The following is a 19,834-nucleotide window of genomic DNA, read 5'->3' on the forward strand; positions in this document are numbered from 1 at the left end:
GATGCATATCTGGTGATGTCGAAGAGTGCCCTTCTAGTTTTATTTATATATTATTATGAGGGTACCACACCTTTCAGGCTGGGTAACCTATTGTTTTTCTTGTGTTTTTTTATTATGTTTTCTTATTTATAAATTTATTATCTATTTCTAAATATTTCTTGTTTATAAATTTATTTTCTCTACACCCGCTTGTCAGATTGAGACAAAATATTCACAATCGGTGCAACTATTCTTGCAGAATTTTGTTTATGATAATTATAATGTCATAGGTCACATGGTGTAGCAGCCATGCTGGGAAAAAAACCGAAAAACTTTGGACTTCTGTATCTCCGAAACTGCACCATGGAAAAAAAATTGAAACTTGGCACATGGCAAGTACTCTCCTTGGGGAATAAAGAGGATTTTTCATGACATCATTGGTGAAGTGGTGTCCTGGTGAAAATTCAACACATAGAACGCTGCGTCTGAAAAATTTGAAATTTCTTGAGCATCATCGACGCAACAACTCCGAGAAGAAAAAAAATATTATGCAATAGGTCACGTGGTTCGGCAGCCATATTGCTTTAAAAAAAAAAACCTTTAAAAATATTTTTCTCCAAAATGGCTGAACAAGTTGAGGTGAAAATTTACAGGTATGACTGTATATCCGTGCCGAACAAAAAGTTCCTTACCTTTTTTGACGTAGGTCACATGGTTTGGCAGCCATATTGGAGTGAAGTTAAATATATAAATACTGTATTTTCCAGTGTATAAACCAGTTGCAATGTACAGAAGCTGACAAACCAAGTGACCTATGAAATAACTAACGTAGCTCAACCAGTAGCAATGTAGCTCATCCTTGAACGGCTTGCTGATGGACACATCGAGGGCCTGCAGGAGCCATGTCATCCTGCCTGGGATGATGACAATATCGGTTACAGCATTTTACGTCATCACGACAAATCAAAGTTGCCGCTTGGAGACGCCGTCCATGTTCTTGTTGTATTCTGTTTTTCTTCTCATTATAATAACTAGTACGTGCCCGTAAAAAATAAAATAATTAATAAATAACTAAATATTCAAACCACGAGCAACAAACAACAACCACACAGGCCGTTTCTTCGCTCTCACGTGCCCGTATGTGTGTGGCCCGGAAGTTGGCATATTATTCGCAATTTAGTTTTAATACCCAAATATTCAATTAGCGCCAACGTATTTTACCTTTTCGCAATGTCGTGGCAAGGAAAAACAAAAAGAGAAGAGAAGGGAGAGAAAAAAAATTTACTTCCTGGTTCGGAGCATACCAGCACTCTGATGTTACCGAAATTTATGCACCGTCTAATATGAAAACGATCATAACTTGGGCCATTGTGTTTATCTATAAATGCGCATAAGAAATCGAGAAGTTATTAGAATACACGAAGTCATCACAACCCGGAAGTCCGTACGTTGTAACCCGTAATGGGGAACGCGGCTGAGCTTCCCTTCCCCATCGGCCACGCCCACGCAACAACGTGTCTTGTCATTGGTTTGGTAAATAAATGGCCATAACTCGGGAACCACTTGTCCGATTAATATCAAACCTTGAAAAGGCACATCCTCAGGTCCCAGCAATATACCTGGCAAGTTTCAATTAGATCGGACAAGCGGTTGTCGAGAAACAGTGGTCACACACACACACACACACACACACACACACACACACACACACACACACACACACACAGCTGGAATTATAGATAGATAATAAAAATTAGAATTATTATTATTATATTTATCTCAAACCTGCATGGGGTAAGGTGTTCTATGAACTCTTTTATTGTTGTTTATTTATCAGTTTGCCATTGATATTTACTTGTATTAGCATTTGATCCTATGTCAATTTATTTTGTATCAATTCTTCATGAAGACATTTTCCACTGTTTACTCTTCTATCGTTTACCATCAAATTCTTGATTTAGACATTGTAATAAGACGCTACACTTTCACAGTTATCATTGTAACATTTGTTTTGTGTTTACTGGTTTTCATTTATCTTTTACGTATTTTGAAGATTTATCTTCATCTTCGTTCTTATCATTTTGTGCTTGTATCATTAACATTTATATACACGAAATAATTGTTGTTTAATTATTAAATAAATATGAATGCAATTTCAGATATCAGTCTTGTTAAACCATCTGTAAGTACATTATGACCCCTGAAGTTGTATTGAAAGTGTACATCACAAATGTAAAGGTGTGAAATGGTTTTTCTGACAGGTACCCCTGAACATCTGTCTGCTTGCTGTTGCATTCACTCGCTGGGGTACACCACCACTGCCCTTCTTCCTTGTTGCAATCTTCCAAATACTCTACATCTTTGACATGATGTGGACTGAGGTCAGCAGCAATGCGTTTGTTTGTCTGCACCACAAGTACTACCTCTTCAATTGTGTGATGAAGAATAATCTTGTCGAACTGTTATCTGGGGAAAACTGGGGTGTAGCTCTTCTTCACCAAAGATATTAAGAATCAATGTCTTGGCACTTAGTCATTGCTCAAGAATAGCTGATAGAGGGGATGTCCCAATGTGCCCCACGATCCAATGCACCCTGAAATACCACAGTTTATCCCATTCCAACACTGGAGGTTTTGCACTCCCAATAAATCTTGTCATTTTCACATTTATTGTAAATCCTGCGGGACCAGTACAGGAGCCTGATTCAAGTTCCGCGTGTCATGTCAAAACGACCGCAACCACCAGCTAAGTCCACGGACCAGTGTTTTTTTTTTAATTTTTATATTTTAACATTAAAATATATATATATATATATTTAAATTAAATTTTAACATTTAATTTAAATTCATTCTAACATGTTTGTTTTTTTTGGCAAAAAATGTGGCAAAACCCCAAATTTATTCATGTTATCCTTAGACGTGATAATCGACTTAATTACGGTGTTTGGAAACATTTACTGGAAATAAAGATGGCCTTCTGCTCTAGATCATTTAAATAATGCAAGATGCAACTAATTCACTCCAACCTCTGAACCAAGGTTAAAAAAAAATATTTATAATCAAAGTATATTCCATGGAATATTATTATGCTTTTATCGTAAAAAAAACATACGTCTCAGAAGGAAGATGAAACTTGGAAAAATAAGACTGTGCATCCTGAAGCTCACCTGGATCAGGAGCAACAGTCACTCAAACCCCATGAAGACATCCTTAAACCCCGATTGTTTTTTTTTAATGCCGTGAACAAATTTTGGTACATCATGGATGATGAAGGTTGTGGTCAAGTTTCATCGAAATCGTGTGTGTAGGTTTGGAGAAGACAAAATACCTATTTTGGTAAGTCAAACACCCTGTGTCCAATGGAGACCCCCCCCTCCCATAGACCCCTTTAATGAGTGTAGATTTTGATTCAATCAATACACCTCTGTTAGGCATCAGATATGAAGCCTGTGGCCAAGTTTCATCAAAATCTTCCTGACAAATCTCACACTCTCACGATGTCTCTCCGAAAAGACCATTTGGAAAAAAACCCCCCATCCACTTTCTCAACAATCCGCTGGAAGAAGTCCTTTCATTCAAGCTTCTGGGTCTCACTATCTGCCATGATCTCTCCTGGGAAAGCCACATTTCCAACCTGGCCTCCAAAGCCAGTCGCTGTATGGGAATCCTCCGTCGTGCAAAGTCCTTCCTCGGCCCACCTGAGCTCCTGACCACATACAAAGCTTTCGTCCACAGCCTGATGGAGTACTGTTCTCCACTCCAGGCTGATGCTCCTGCTTCTCACCTTTCTCGGCTTCACGCAGCGGAAACCAAAGCATTTCGGATCATTGGTATCTCCCGCGATGAGGCTGTCTTTGGACCTCTCACTTTCTCACCACAGGCAGGTTGGTGGTCTTTCTGTCTTCTACCGTCTCCTCTCCGGTCTGCCCCCCACCCCCATCTGCGATTTGTCCCCCACCATATTTCCCCAGGGCGCTCAAGGTCCGCCAACAACCCCCTTCTGGTAAAACTACCAAAATCACGAATCGCTGTTCACCTTCACTCTTTCATTCCTCTTTTTTCCTGCCTTTGGAATAAACTCCCTCACTCTGTTCAATCCCATTCTTCCCTCCATTCCTTCAAAATGGCTGTTCACCACCACCTCTTATCGTCCCCCATCCAAATCCTCGATCTTTTCTACCTCTGTTAATCCACCCCAAACCCACCTCTTTCAAATTCCCTGCTTTCCTTCCTAAAAGTCCCTGTAGTGTCCATCTTGTATTCCCCATGTTCCCCACCCCATCCCTCTCCATTCCATAGATCTCCTGATGTCTCTGTTCCCCACTGTTTTGTCCTTCCCACTCCCACCCCTCGTCTCATGCCCCCCTTGATGTGCGTCGTGTGTTAGCTCTCATTCGAGCCTCGACAAGATATACAAAAACAAAATCATGTTTGGTTCAAGCAATAATGACTGAAGTGTTTACGGACTTCACTCACTCACCTGCAGACACTTTTCGATCGCATAAGCTCAACACATTAAAGTCCAGGTGGGCTAATAATAATAATTACCCCGTACAGGTGAAGTGAAAAGTGGGGTGAAGCAATGGGTTCACTTTCGATGTCTATGGAGGAACAACTTAATTTCAAGCGATTGTTATATTTTGAACATTCATCGGAAAACAAGCCTGCAGTTGATTAGTAATTCGTCTTCAAATTCATCTCGATCATGCATCCGCAGAGAGGTGAGATAATATTTTTACTCCCTACGCCTGGCCATCAAACAAAATTGAAATTCATTCCAAACAGGAAACTTACTATTTTTAAGGATGCCATAAAGGACACAAACAACAGGCACGAAAAACTCATGTCACGTGTTAGATAGGGTGATGTAAAGGACGCTGCATCAACGGTGATAAACTCACAAAAAAAATTGTTTTTCTACAACCTTTAAAATATTTCTTTTATTTCAATTGATTTGATACTTAAACACTGTAAAACACAAATCGCCATCTTGGCACTTTCAAAAAACTCTCGTTTAACAGTAGTGTACTGTACTATGTACTTGGAAAAACATTGCAACATTTTACATCATGTCGACCAATCAAATTTGCCTCTTGCAGATTCTGCCCATGTCCTTTTTGTTATACATTTTCAGTGTTCTCGTATTGAACAGAAAAATGTAATAACGGTGTTTATTTACCAACATCCTCGTAATAATAATAAAATATACAATTTGGTGTCTGTCTGTCTGTCTGTCTAACCACGAGACATTTTATATGACGGGGGTATATGGGGGGGTCTAACAAATCTCACAAAATAACACGATTTTTGAAACAAAACCGAACTAGGAACACACAGTAACATGGAGGTGAGAAAATACACAGTTAAAACGGGACAGATAACGACCGGAAACTTAACTTTGAGATCGTCAGCAGGGAGCCCCCAAGAAGACCTGCCTTGGAAGAACTCCATGTTAAGGTGTATATATATATATATATATATATATATATATATATATATATATATATATATATATATATTGTTGCGGTTTTCGCGCCCGCCGGCGTGCTGACGGCCACGTAACTCGAATCGCGGCACGTCGCCCACCGGACGGACAATCCAGTCATGACCCTCTCGGACTAACGCCGGGAACCAGTCACGGGTGGACCTTTCGGTCTCACCGCGATCGAGCCAATCAGCCCCCGCGTGGGATAGGGTTGCTCGCCGACCCGACCTACCTAAGTACCCACGCGGAGGGTAGACCGGGCGATCGCACCTCGCCGCAGGTCGACTTCGGACACGGGCCACTTAAGCGACCCGTTCCGTACTATCAGAATAACCGAGCGGTGTTATCGTCGACCTCGACGGTTCGATTAATTATCGGGCGTATTCAGCCCACTACCAACCCTTTACGTGAAGCAAGATGGGGATTCAATGGGAGAAATGACGAAGCGAAGCGGGAGAACAGTTCAATAATAAAGCACATTTATTCGCGGCACACGGGAAGCACACATATTCAATTCCACCAAAAGCACACAGAAAAGAAAAACACAATTCAATTTACACAAAAAGCAAAAGCGAAAACACAATGCAGAGCTAATACCGACTACCGAGCACACGGCAACACTTATACAATTCTACTTCACAGACGGCGCCGACAACACATACCCAAAACCAAGGAAAAGAAATACCCTCAAGGATGAGGCGGGCCTGAGGCCGAGACCGGGTCGCGCCTACCCGTCTGGTGATGAGACGCGGAGCGGCGATGGCGCCCCAACCCCGCGGGCCTCGCGGAGGGTGTCTGGTAGGGGGTGGGAAAGGGGCCCCCTTGGTCGCACTATCTCAGCGCGGGGGGAAACAGGAGGGGGTTGCTGATGCTCGGGGTATAGAGGATCTTTATTATCCCTGGTGTGCGTCTCCACCTCGGCCAGGTCGCGCTGTCGGCCTCCCTCGGGTGCAGCTCCCTGCACGACGCGAGCACCCCCTCGTCTGGTGTCGCCACCTTTCCACAGCTCGTCCCCTCCGTTCCGACTCCAACGCACACGACGAGCAGCTCCACCGCCCGCGAAGTCTTGACCCTCTGCTTCCGACTCTCCTACTCTCCGCCTCTGGACTCTCCGACTCCCCACTCTCGACTCTCCACTCTGGACTCTCCGACTCCCCACTCTCGACTCTCCACTCTGGACTCTCCGACTCTCCACTCTCCGCCTCTGGACTCTCCGACTCTCCACTCCCTCTCGACTCTGCTGGACTGACGAACACGGTCCTTTTATCTGCCCGTAGCTTCGCCTTTGACCCCCTCCCTTTGACCTTTCACCTCGCTCCCCATTGGCCCGAGAAAAAGTGGGCGTGAAGGCTTTTTGATCCACAAATTTGCATATATCGATCGTCCTGGAGGCGGGGCCAAATCGCCCCTCGCTCACCGATTGGACGGCAAAAAGTGGGCGTGTGTCGTTTTTGATCCGTTTTTGAAGCACAAAATCCGTGATTTTGTACACGCTGTTCGACGCGCGCCCTGCACAAGTCCAACACCGGTACCCACAGCGGGGCAAGAACGGTGGCGATGCTACGGTTGCGAGGTGTGACGTGAAGGTCGTGGCGGTTGTGGTGAAGCGGCGTTGTGGTTGGTGGTTGATGTTGTGGTTGTGGTGGTAATCATGGCGGTTGGTCCAAAATAAAGATAGTAAAAGAAAAACGGCTATCCTGAAGAGTCGCAGCACGCATAAATGACATGTATTCCCACTAGACAACGGGTTTGGGACTAACTACACATATACTTGCCGAGATACCTCACCTAAGGGACCTGAATGGTGGTTTGCGAATTTGGTAACCACAACACTACCCCCTCCCCTTTTTACAGACTCGTCCCGAGTCGTCAAATTTTCGTGTGCCATCATGTGTAGTTTTCCCCTAGTACATTTTACCTACGGATCCCTGAGTGCGACATTCATGGTATTCGTGTCCCCAAAATAAATAACCTGAGGGCTGCGTAACTATCTAAACAAACTCACTCACACGGACGACTTAAATAAAATTGCCGGCGCTAAGACATACATGCCGGGGGCGCACTCATATTTACAGTATATCTTAACCTTAACTTACAAATTTTACACTAAACCATGGCCCAGGATCATTGAACTCTGCAAAAGAAAAGCAGTTAACAGGGAGCCAGGCTGCCCACATGCAGTCTCTGGCTCAAACAATGCAGGTGACAGGGAACGTGGCTGGCTGCTCACACGCAGTCCAAGGCCTTCCCTTTTGAACTGAACTCAGTGAACCACAACGGTGCTTGGGCTGCACAAACGCAGTCTCCGTGCCAGCTCAAGTGGCACACGCAATGAACACAACGAATGGATGGATGAATGGATGGATGAATGGATGGATGAATGGATGGACGCAAACACGGTGCACGGGCCGCCACTGCAGGCCCGTGTTGTAGCTGCCAACAGGGCAGTTCTTGCAGCTTGCAAACTGTTGCTTTCTGATCCTGGCGCACATGGAAACGAACAGGGGGGGGGGGGCAAAGCAAAAGTTGAACGGGGCTGGTGAACGTGGGCAGTGGGCATGGCATGGCAAAGGCAGCAGGCAAACACAGCCCGCAGAAGAAGGCCGCTGCAGGCAAACACAGCCGGCAGATGAACTGGCCGGCACAGACCTTGAAGAAAAACAGCCAGCAGATGAACTGGCCGGCACAGGCCTTGCAGAAAAACAGCCAGCCGGCAGACGATCCAGCCGGCACAGGCCTTGCAGCGAAGCAGCTGCAGATGATCCGGCCGGCACAGGCCTTGCAGCAACACAACAGCTGCCGATGAAGTTAGCCGGCCTCTGCCTTGCAGCAAAACACGGCCAGCCGATGAAGCTGGCCAGCCTTTGCCGTTCAGTGGAGGTTGGTGGAGGGAGTGCGGTGGTGCTGGCCACTTGGAAGGCGGGCTCGGACCTACCTACCTGTCTCCCTCCCAACCTATCGCCTTTGCCTGTCACTGTACATACCCACTCCCTTAATTTGTGAAAAACCAATTTAGCCCCCACTTATTTTTTTGTTGTTTTTATTTTTACTTCCCCACTATAAATCGTCCCCTAACCCCCATTATCGTCTTTGTTCGGCTAACCTATCCTGTCACCTAGCCTACTCCCAACCCCTACGTTCCCTTCCCGGAGGGGAATAAGGGAGAGCTAACGTCCTGTGTCGAGGCCCAACGAAGCCTCAGAATGGCCTCCCCAGAGTTCGGCGATCTAACCCAAGTGGGTCCAGCGGCCCACAACGAGAGCGAGGGGATGGATGGTGCGGAGGGGTACATCTCCTAATCTACCCTAACCATTTAACTGTTAAACTACCCCGGGGCTTTCAACAAGCGCCTCTCGCTTAAACTATTGGTTCTAACAACCCAGATTCCCGTCGCCTGTGTTGGTGTCCTCACAATTTCGGGCCTCGCCCCCCAATTTTCTCTCCGTGCCCTCACACGGTCTCCTGGCTGGGACACGTGGCTCCCTTTGGCAGGCACGACCCTCTGCCGATTCTCCCGCTATGGCACCCCCGGGCACGACACTGCCTCCGAGCCTACCAGCTCCCTAACACCGGGGAGTGCCCCCCATGGCACCTCCCCTGAAACGCACACGTGGCAGGCTGGCCTCCCGGGCCCCTTTCCGAGGGTCACCCGTGCCCACAACACTGCCCACGCGGCTAATGGCGCCCCGGGCCCCCGCACCAGCAGGCGCACCCGTGCCCACTACTCTATCCCGGCCCCCCATGGGCCCATGGCCTACCGCGGCCGACTAGCCTGGTGCCCGGGGTACCCACTCAGCGATACTCACCTTTCGCAGCCACGCTCCCAAGCCCGTCAACAGGGCTCCTGCACCCCTCCAAATGGGTCTCGAGCCTACTTTCCCTCCAACAACAAAACGACCTCCATTTTTCAATTTGACTAACCCAGCTAACTCACTCTACACTGACCCCGGGGTCCCTTGGGCGGGAGTCACTCCTCCCCCCAATCACTCATCGCACCATGCATTCCCCATTCGCTCCACACACACAGACCCGCTGGCCTCACTCACTCATCATGTACTCACCTCTCAACTCTTCAACTCTTCAACACACACACCACTGAACTCTGCCATCCTTCTATCTGCACCCCCTAACTAACTCGTGCTCCCACGTCGTCCCTTAAACTACAGCACGTTCCTTTTAACACTACGTAGCTAAACTACGTCAACTCTACACACTCACAAGTCTGTCACTGTCTCCTAACCCAAAAATTCATTTTATTTCCCAACCTAAATCTGGCTACAATCCCTCTACCTAATCCATTCCACGGACTCCATGAGGACTTACCCCTGCCCCATGAAGTCGGTCTAACTAAGCTAACCCTTCCCCCTAACTAGTTTCCATCCTGTGCCCAGGTAAGGGGGTCTTCCACCCCTTGCCCAGGAATCCTGTGCACCCGAAAGTGAAGCTTGCTTTTTTTTTCTTTTTTTTTCATGCGCAGCACCTGCGCGGCAACTCAGAGCTCGCGCACTTTGCAACTGCCCGTGACGTCATGCAGCTGCACGTGTTCCTCGTCCTCCTTGGACGTTACCATCCGGCAGGGATACCCCTCCTGCCGGATTCCAACCACACGTGCAGCCATGACGTCACCGTGCGCATAAAAAAAACACAAGCCCCACGTCTCGAGGGGTTCCCCACGCGAACACATGTGCTTTGCCCGTTGGAGCTTAACACACACGATCGCGTGGAGAACCCGTCCGGTCCAAATCCATTTACCTGCCTAAACTTTGTCCGTCCGCGGGATCGGCAAATCCACCGCGTGCGTTTCCGGACCGGGACTTCACTCTCGCAAGCGAGCACGTGGTGGTCTCGTGCGTTGCACAGCACGGACCGCGTGCTCACTGCTGGGTGAACCCGGCACGGTCCCCGAAACAACTACAGCCGCTACTCGGCTTTCGTTTCTCCCATGTCGCCGTCTCCGTGTCCATTCCACACACGCATACCTGCGTGTTACGACGCACACAGTCCACTCCATCACATTCACACCGGGAGACGCGGCTGCGTGCTCCCGCATGCCAACCGACATCTCCCTCACATACCGCTCTCTCACACACACGGTCTCCCTTGCACACAGCGACCTTGCACACAGCCGTTCACTCACGCGTGCGGGGGCACTCACCCGCGGTGCCTCACTCGCACTCCGTGCCTCATCCACACACGCGGGGGCACTCACCCGCGGTACCTCACTCATACACACGGCGACACTCACACACGCGGTCTCTTCCACACACGGTGCCTCACCCACACACGCGGGGGCACTAACCCGCGGTGCCTCACTCACACTGGCCGTTTCATCCACACACGCGGGGGCACTAACCCGCGGTGCCTCATCCACACACGGCGTGCTGGGAAGCACGCACTCCGGCACCATCGCCACCACACCACTCACACACGGGGACGCACTCACACCTTGCACCACACACACAGGGACAACCACACTGGGGATTTGTGTCCCCACAAGGGTCTCCGGGGCCTCTATACCCCCCAAGCTCTCCGTGCACCCGTCCACAGCACTCCTCCCCTCAACCTCGCAAAGCACGACCGAACTCACCTGGTCGTGACTCGCCTCAAGGGGGCAGACTCCCTCCCCTCGTTCCTGGAGGAGGCCATCCAGGTGCTCGCACTGGGTCTCTACACGCTCCGCGAGCTCAACCCCATTATCCTCCACTACCTCCGTGTGTGTGTGTGCGTCAGTTACCCCGTCCAATTCACCCTCTATCTCCCGTGTCTCAACTATTATTATTTCCTTTGTCGTCACCTCGTGTCTCGTCTCACACGTTTTGGTCTCCCCATTTAATTTTTCCCTTTTGGTCACCGTCGATTCCTCTGTCACGACCCTCGCCGAACACGCCCCCCGAATTATTTTTTCACCCGCCTCCACCGCGGGCCTGTCAGCCGTTGCACCCCCTTCCAGCTCGTTTGCTCCCACACGTGGAGTCGCCATTCCCAGCTCCCTGGTCACGGCCTTCATGCCCGCCTGCAGGCATCGGCCCATGTTCTGCGTCTCACCCCGTAGTTCTTTCATTTCTTTTTTCATTTGCTTCCATTCCGTTTATTTGCTTGTTCATTTCGTTTTTCATTTCATTTGTATTTGTATCCATCTTTTCGTTCATGCCTTTCATTTCGTTTGTATTTGTATCCATCTTTTCGTTCATGCCTTTCATTTCGTTTGTATTTGTATCCATCTTTTCGTTTATTTGTTGTGTATTCGCATCCATCGTCGTTTTCACTTCATTCATTTGCTTGTTCATGTCTTTCATTTCGTTTTTTATTTCATTTGTCATTGCCGCCAGCATGGCGCATAGCTGGGCCACGTCGGGTGCGCTTGAGTGAGCCGTTTCGGCAGGGGTTGGGGAAGGGTCTTGGTGGAGAGGGGGGGGGAGGTGTCATACACCGCGGCCGCTGCCGCACCCACCTCGGGCCCTGGGTTCAGTTGGGCGAGTCCGTGTTCCTGCACAATCAACATTTCCTGCTCGGGGATTCCATCCTGGACCATGGATTCCACATTACTACACATATACATTTCTAATACCCCCGGCTCCCGCTCGCCTTGAGACGCCATCTTGCTTCTCTTAAAGGGTTAATTTCGCTCGCTCGTAATTTGGAGGGAATCGGGGGTCGCTTCTCTCACCCCTGGACCGATTCCCGTGAATTTCGCTGGAGACAGGAGAGCCCGTTTTCCTGTTCTCCAATACCAGTGCCGCGAGGAGGGCGATGAATTTGTATCGCACGACCTGACACCAGTGTTGCGGTTTTCGCGCCCGCCGGCGTGCTGACGGCCACGTAACTCGAATCGCGGCACGTCGCCCACCGGACGGACAATCCAGTCGTGACCCTCTCGGACTAACGCCGGGAACCAGTCACGGGTGGACCTTTCGGTCTCACCGCGATCGAGCCAATCAGCCCCCGCGTGGGATAGGGTTGCTCGCCGAATTCGACCTACCTAAGTACCCACGCGGAGGATAGACCGGGCGATCGCACCTCGCCGCAGGTCGACTTCGGACACGGGCCACTTAAGCGACCCGTTCCGTACTATCAGAATAACCGAGCGGTGTTATCGTCGACCTCGACGGTTCGATTAATTATCGGGCGTATTCAGCCCACTACCAACCCTTTACGTGAAGCAAGATGGGGATTCAATGGGAGAAATGACGAAGCGAAGCGGGAGAACAGTTCAATAATAAAGCACATTTATTCGCGGCACACGGGAAGCACACATATACAATTCCACCAAAAGCACACAGAAAAGAAAAACACAATTTAATTTACACAAAAAGCAAAAGCGAAAACACAATGCAGAGCTAATACCGACTACCGAGCACACGGCAACACTTATACAATTCTACTTCACAGACGGCGCCGACAACACATACCCAAAACCAAGGAAAAGAAATACCCTCAAGGATGAGGCGGGCCTGAGGCCGAGACCGGGTCGCGCCTACCCGTCTGGTGATGAGACGCGGAGCGGCGATGGCGCCCCAACCCCGCGGGCCTCGCGGAGGGTGTCTGGTAGGGGGTGGGAAAGGGGCCCCCTTGGTCGCACTATCTCAGCGCGGGGGGAAACAGGAGGGGGTTGCTGATGCTCGGGGTATAGAGGATCTTTATTATCCCTGGTGTGCGTCTCCACCTCGGCCAGGTCGCGCTGTCGGCCTCCCTCGGGTGCAGCTCCCTGCACGACGCGAGCACCCCCTCGTCTGGTGTCGCCGCCTTTCCACAGCTCGTCCCCTCCGTTCCGACTCCAACGCACACGACGAGCAGCTCCACCGCCCGCGAAGTCTTGACCCTCTGCTTCCGACTCTCCTACTCTCCGCCTCTGGACTCTCCGACTCCCCACTCTCGACTCTCCACTCTGGACTCTCCGACTCCCCACTCTCGACTCTCCACTCTGGACTCTCCGACTCTCCACTCTCCACTCTCCGCCTCTGGACTCTCCGACTCTCCACTCCCTCACGACTCTGCTGGACTGACGAACACGGTCCTTTTATCTGCCCGTAGCTTCGCCTTTGACCCCCTCCCTTTGACCTTTCACCTCGCTCCCCATTGGCCCGAGAAAAAGTGGGCGTGAAGGCTTTTTGATCCACAAATTTGCATATATCGATCGTCCTGGAGGCGGGGCCAAATCGCCCCTCGCTCACCGATTGGACGGCAAAAAGTGGGCGTGTGTCGTTTTTGATCCGTTTTTGAAGCACAAAATCCGTGATTTTGTACACGCTGTTCGACGCGCGCCCTGCACGAGTCCAACACCGGTACCCACAGCGGGGCAAGAATGGTGGCGATGCTACGGTTGCGAGGTGTGACGTGAAGGTCGTGGCGGTTGTGGTGAAGCGGCGTTGTGGTTGGTGGTTGATGTTGTGGTTGTGGTGGTAATCATGGCGGTTGGTCCAAAATAAAGATAGTAAAAGAAAAACGGCTATCCTGAAGAGTCGCAGCACGCATAAATGACATGTATTCCCACTAGACAACGGGTTTGGGCCTAACTACACATATACTTGCCGAGATACCTCACCTAAGGGACCTGAATGGTGGTTTGCGAATTTGGTAACCACAACAATATATATCTCATCGTGGAATTACATAGAGCACATCCACCGGACACAAAGATTATGACAACCACAAACGATTCAGTCAATTCTGTCCAACGTACGATTATCTTTTTAAAACAGTCGCTACTAAACGAGAAGTTTGGAGGAAACCCAACATATTTATGGGATTCTATGCTTACTGCGTCCCCGACAGATGAATGGATTAGAGCCTCTCAATTTGCGAGGCCTAAGTTAGCAGCACTGATCTTTAGTTGTCAAAGTTGCTTAGATTAGTCTTTACGCATGAATGATGAATCCCACTAGCCATGATCATATTATATGTTGACTGTAAATGGATTGTTTATAAATTGTATCTTGGGGCCTCGTTTATGATTTCTCAGTGTTATTTGGGATATTGCCACTGACACCTTTACGACCCAATCGTGACCTTTATTTGATGCATAACCAATTACTAAGGGTCGTTAGCATTGTTTAATACTCGGGAAATTTGGAGAAAGTTGGACGTACTTACACATGGGCAGTGAATCAACTAAGCCGCCAGTCTGCACATCTATCAGAAGTCAAAATTATTATAGCCAGTTATCCAGTTCCGTAAAGTCGTGGTCGACTTCTGGTGACATTCATGATCAGATTTCTACAAACATCCCTATCCTGCACTGCTTTCCGAAGCTCTGCCAGAGACAGCTTACCCCATCTTTTACCCCATCCATCCAGCACATACAAGGTCTGCCTTTTCCTCTTCTTCCCTAAACCATACCCAGCATGGTTGACTTCTCCAGACTTTCGTTTTCTGCACGCAGGATGTGTCCAAAGCATGACACTTTCTTTTGTAGCATCATGTGCTTCTAATGTGCATGGTGATCAGATTTCTTCAAGCACGAAGACTGTTTCTATATCAGGCCATCCATCCAAATTGGATGACCAAGCATGGAGGAAGCTGATCAGAAAGGCCACCAAGAGGCCAATGGCAACTTTGAAAGAGTGACACGCCTTTATGGCAAAGACTGGTCACTGTATGTATGTGACAACAATGTCCCAAGCACTCTACAAATCTAGCCTGTACCATGGCTTAGCAAGAAGGAAGCCATTACTTCAAAAAAAGCTCACCTTGAGTCCCGTTTGAGGTATGCAAAAAAACCATTCCAGAGATTCTGAAGCCATTTGGCAAAAAGTTTTGTGATCTGACGAAACCAAGCTGGAACTTTTTGGCTGAAATGCAAAACGTTACGTTTGGTGAAAACTCAACACGGCACATCACCCAAAGAACACCGTCCCTACTGTGTAGCATGGTGGTGGCATCATCATGTTATGGGGATATTTCTCATCAGCAGGGACTGGGGCACTTGTCAGGATATAAAGGAAAATGGATGGAGCAAAATACAGAAGAAAAAAAAATCCAAGAAGAAAACCTGCTGCCCTCTGCAAAAAAACTGAAATTGGGACGGAAGTTCACCTTTCAGCATGACAACGACCCGAACCACACAGCCAAAGCTTCGCTGGAGTGGCTGAGGAACAAAAAGATAAATATCCTTGAGTGGCCCAGTCAGACATCCAATCGAAAATCTATGGCACGACTTGAAGATTGCTGTCCATCAACACTCCCCACCCAACTTGACTGACTGAGCTTGAACAGTTTTGAGCAGAAGAATGGGCAAATATTGACAAATCAAAGTGTGCAAGGTTCGTAGAGACCTGTACCAACAGAATCACAGCTGTAATTGCTGTCAAAGTTTCTTCCACCAAGTATTAAGTCAGGGGGGTGGACACTTATCCAACCAAGATATTCTAGTTTTATATTTTAATACATTTTCTGAAATTTGTATAATTTGTTTTTCATTTGGAAGTTCTGGGTTACGATGTGTAAATCAAGGTGGGAAAAGTGTGATTTAATGAAATCTAATTCCAGGCAATAAGGCAACAAAAGATGAAAATTCTGAAAAGCAGTGTACACTTTATATCGGCACTGCCCACCATGATTATGTGATTCCTGTATCAATCTCCCTATTAGGTGGGATTAAAAAAAAAAATTCTTCCTACTTTCCATATCCCTGGAATTTCATATTCAAATGAGGGAATGTCCAATAAAATGAAAATAGTTTCCACATCATCTTTTTCAATACAACAGGCCAGTGAAATGAACACAAGGGAGAGCATGACCACAGGCCTCGGCTACATCACAGCCTGCGGAGATTTCACCATCGTGCCGTTTGCTTACCCCATCCAAAACTACTTCCTGCTCCACCATCCTCAAGGAATCACCGTCCAAGCCACCATTTACACAATTCTTATCTACAGTACGTGGTCTACTGAGCATCCAATGTTAGGAATACTGCATCGGAGGAATTGTCTTACTATTTCCACACTGATGACTATCTTAATAATAATAATAATAATATTCCAGTTCCCTTACGTGGAGCTTCAGTGTAAGAGGAGGCCATTATTCCCATCAAGCTCGTGCTATGGTTGCAAACTTTTGCAACCACAGCACTATAGGTTAGGTATGTGACCCTTGCAACCATAGGTTGGGGTGTGCGACGTATTGGTTGTTTTCCTTGCTCGATACTTTTTAAATGCTGAGCATCAAGGAAGGAAGCAGAACATATCATTTTTTAAAGTCTTTGGTACGACTTGGCCAAGGTTCAAATAACCGACCTCTCAGACTCACAGGGGATGCTCCAACCATTACACTGACGAGTAATAAAACTAGAGGGGGAGCACTCGGGAGAGTGCAAAACCTCCGCCGCCAATACTGCTGGGTCACTCAAGTGAACCTTATATCTTATTCATTAAATATGATGTCAACAGTGCTGACAGAGTTATAGTTCTTTTCTCCAACATTTTTTTTTTGGGGGAGGGGGGGTTGGAAATCACTCAAAACATGTAGAAATGCAAAAAAAAGAAATCGAAATTTTGTTGAAAAAAAAAGTTGCAAAAAAATTTTTTTTTCTCGAACAATTTTTTTGGGGGAGGTTGGAAATCACTTAAAATATGTAGAAAGGCAAAAAAATTTTCTCTAACAACTTTTTTGGGGGGGGAATTGGAAATCACTTAAAACATGTAGAAATGCAAAAAAAAAAATTTCTCGAACAATTTTTTTTGGGGGGGGGGGGTAACAATTTTTTTGGGGGGGGTTGGAAATCACTTAAAACATGAAGAAATGCAAAAAAAAAATTCTCTAACAATTTCTTTTGGGGGGGGAACAAGTCCAAAATTTAATGGCATGATCCTTGGACCATACCTATCCCGCCCACCAAGTTTCTTCAAAATCCGTCGAGGAGTTTTTCCGTAATACTGTTCACAAACAAATAAACAAACAAGCAGTCATAGACTGGTACTTACGAAATTGTCAACTTGACCTCTGACCTTGTCTAATAAAAGCTGTCTCGAGAGAAGGTAGCAACGCAAACCAGAAGTTTCTACGATGATTCTGTACCAAACCATCAAAAATCGAATGATTTGGATGTTTGACCTCACTGTGACCTTTGACCTTTGACCGATTTTGACCAAAATCTAATCAGCGCAAGCCATCACCCTGCTGAATCACGTGGTGTAATTTGACATTGGTACCTTCTTCCGTTCTCGAGATATCTATACCAAACCATCAAAAATCGAATATTTGACCTCACTGTGACTTTGACCTTTGACCGATTTTGACCAAAATCTAATCAGCACTAGCCATCACCCTCCTGAATCACGTGGTGTAATTTGACATTGGTAGCTTCTTCCGTTCTCAAGTTATCGTGCCTACAAACAAACAAACAAACAGAAACGGAAGTCATCAATATACTTACGAAATCTTTAGATTTCGCCAAATACCAAATCTTTAGATTTCGTAAGTAACAAACAAACAAACAAACAGAAAGGGGTGAAAACAGTAACCTCCATCCATCTTCGAAGATGGCAGAGGTTAATAACCTTTTCACCACTCAGTGGTTTTTCATTATTTTAGGAGACTATTAACATACATGCAAATACTGGTAAGAACAAACAATTCAAGTTGAGTAAACATTGTGTAGGCCACACAAGTTGACCACTCTGTGATCAATTTGAGAGAAACAAGGAACTGATACTCAATCTCGGTCCCCCACCTTTTGGGTGGTATGAGGAATAGATGTGTGTAAAATTAAAGCGAAATGTTTAACGGTTTTTGAAATATCACACACACTAAAGTACGTGGACAGATGATCGGTCGGACGGACGGAGCTCATTTTAATGGCCCCCCGTCCCCGAACTTGTCGGAGGGGTGGCGGACAACAATGAGATAAAAGAACCGAAGTTGATGCATGGACCACATCATTTGCCACCATTTTCTCTCATCGGTGGTGTTCCCTTCCCGAATCCGTTCCGTATCCTGTTTCATGCAGCAGTTAAAGATGGAAACCATTTCATTGCTTTCTCCTAAAGATACCCAAGGTTATTTCTATTTTTGATATTTTAGTTTCATCATAATGCGTTTGAGCAGAAAACAATGACAAATAATAACAAACTTCGAGGTATTGTCATTTGAGAAAACATAATTACCTTTGTCACCGAAGGTGGATGGAGGTTATGTTTTCACCTCGTCTGTATCGGTGGGCACGATATCAAAAACGTTGTGGACAGATCAGACAAAACTTGTTGAACAGGTTGGGTGTGTGACGAGGATTAATTGATTAGATTTTGGTGAAGAACCGGATACAATCATTTCAAAAGTGATTCTTCACCAATGAGAGATTGGGGCCAAAAATGATATACGGTATATTATGAAATCTCAAAAGGTTGTGGATGAGTTATGACAACACTAGGTGGAAGAGTTGGTTTGGCAATAAGAACAAGCCAATTCGATTTTTGTTCAGGTCCGGATCCAGATCCCACCGATTAGTGGGATACGAAACGTAAACTGTTGAGCCTGGCGGAGGTATGCGCTCTACTGAATGCCATTGTAGTTGATATTTCTTTCAAACTAGTCTATTGCCATAAAAGACAATACATTAGCCCCCGGTGGACTAATATATTGTCGTATGTATGCCATACACGACGATATATTATTATAACAGCCCTGTTGGATGTTATTGATTGGGTCCCGTCCGTCCGTCCGTCCACAACCATGTTTCGAACATGTACGGACCAATTTTGTTCAAACTTTGTTCAAAGAAAATGCATGATGGCGTACACATGCACATTATCGTGTTTTGCGATTCGATCAAAGATGGCCGACTGGTGGCCATTTAGTTGTAACCCCACGCCCTCAATGTCTGGTGTTGGCTTAATGGTTAGAGTGGTGGGCTTTGGATCCTTGGATCCTGAGTTCAAATCCCGCTCAGCGGTTGAATTAATACCAGGTGGGGTTAACTCGGCCTGTCATCCTTCTGAGGTCGGCAAAATGAGTGCCGGCATGCTGGTATCCTGTGTCGGAGTGGCGACCCGTCCAGGATTGTGCCAAATACCAAGGAGACTGCTTAAGCAGCACCAACGCTCTGCACGGAGTATGGTCCCAATCTCCTCCTCCCCCGTTATTGAACACGTCCTCAACTATTACTCGGACATACATTTACCGATCTTTATCAAACTTGGCACACAGATAAGGAATAATGGCTTACATACACACGTCATTATATTTAGAGGTCAGATCCAAGATGACCGACAGACGACCATTTCATTACTTAAACTTGTCCCCAACCATTTCTTGGAGATGCATGGTCCAATTTTGTTCAAGCTTGGCACAAGCACATTCCATGATAGCATACACGTGCACGTCACTTAATTTTGCGATATGATCAAAGATGGCCGACTGGTAGACTGGCGGCCATTTT

General features: G+C 47.1%; 1 protein-coding gene across 4 annotated transcripts in view; it reads left to right on the forward strand.

Moving 5' to 3' along the window:
• LOC147012393 (delta(14)-sterol reductase TM7SF2-like) overlaps window positions 1-19,834 on the forward strand; it is a 107,415-nt gene that overhangs the window by 69,975 nt on the left and 17,606 nt on the right. For all 4 annotated transcript variants that reach the window (XM_085856507.1, XM_085856505.1, XM_085856508.1 and 1 more), the window contains exons 7-8: window positions 2,241-2,360; window positions 16,168-16,336. In XM_085856507.1, coding sequence (XP_085712633.1) covers window positions 2,241-2,360; window positions 16,168-16,336 — 289 coding nt within the window. The remainder of the gene's footprint in view (window positions 1-2,240; window positions 2,361-16,167; window positions 16,337-19,834) is intronic.

This window comes from Eptatretus burgeri, chromosome 15 (genome assembly GCF_056783735.1).
Source record: "Eptatretus burgeri isolate ZD-2024b chromosome 15, Ebu_testis_v1, whole genome shotgun sequence".
NCBI classification, from domain to species: Eukaryota; Metazoa; Chordata; class Myxini; order Myxiniformes; family Myxinidae; genus Eptatretus; species Eptatretus burgeri.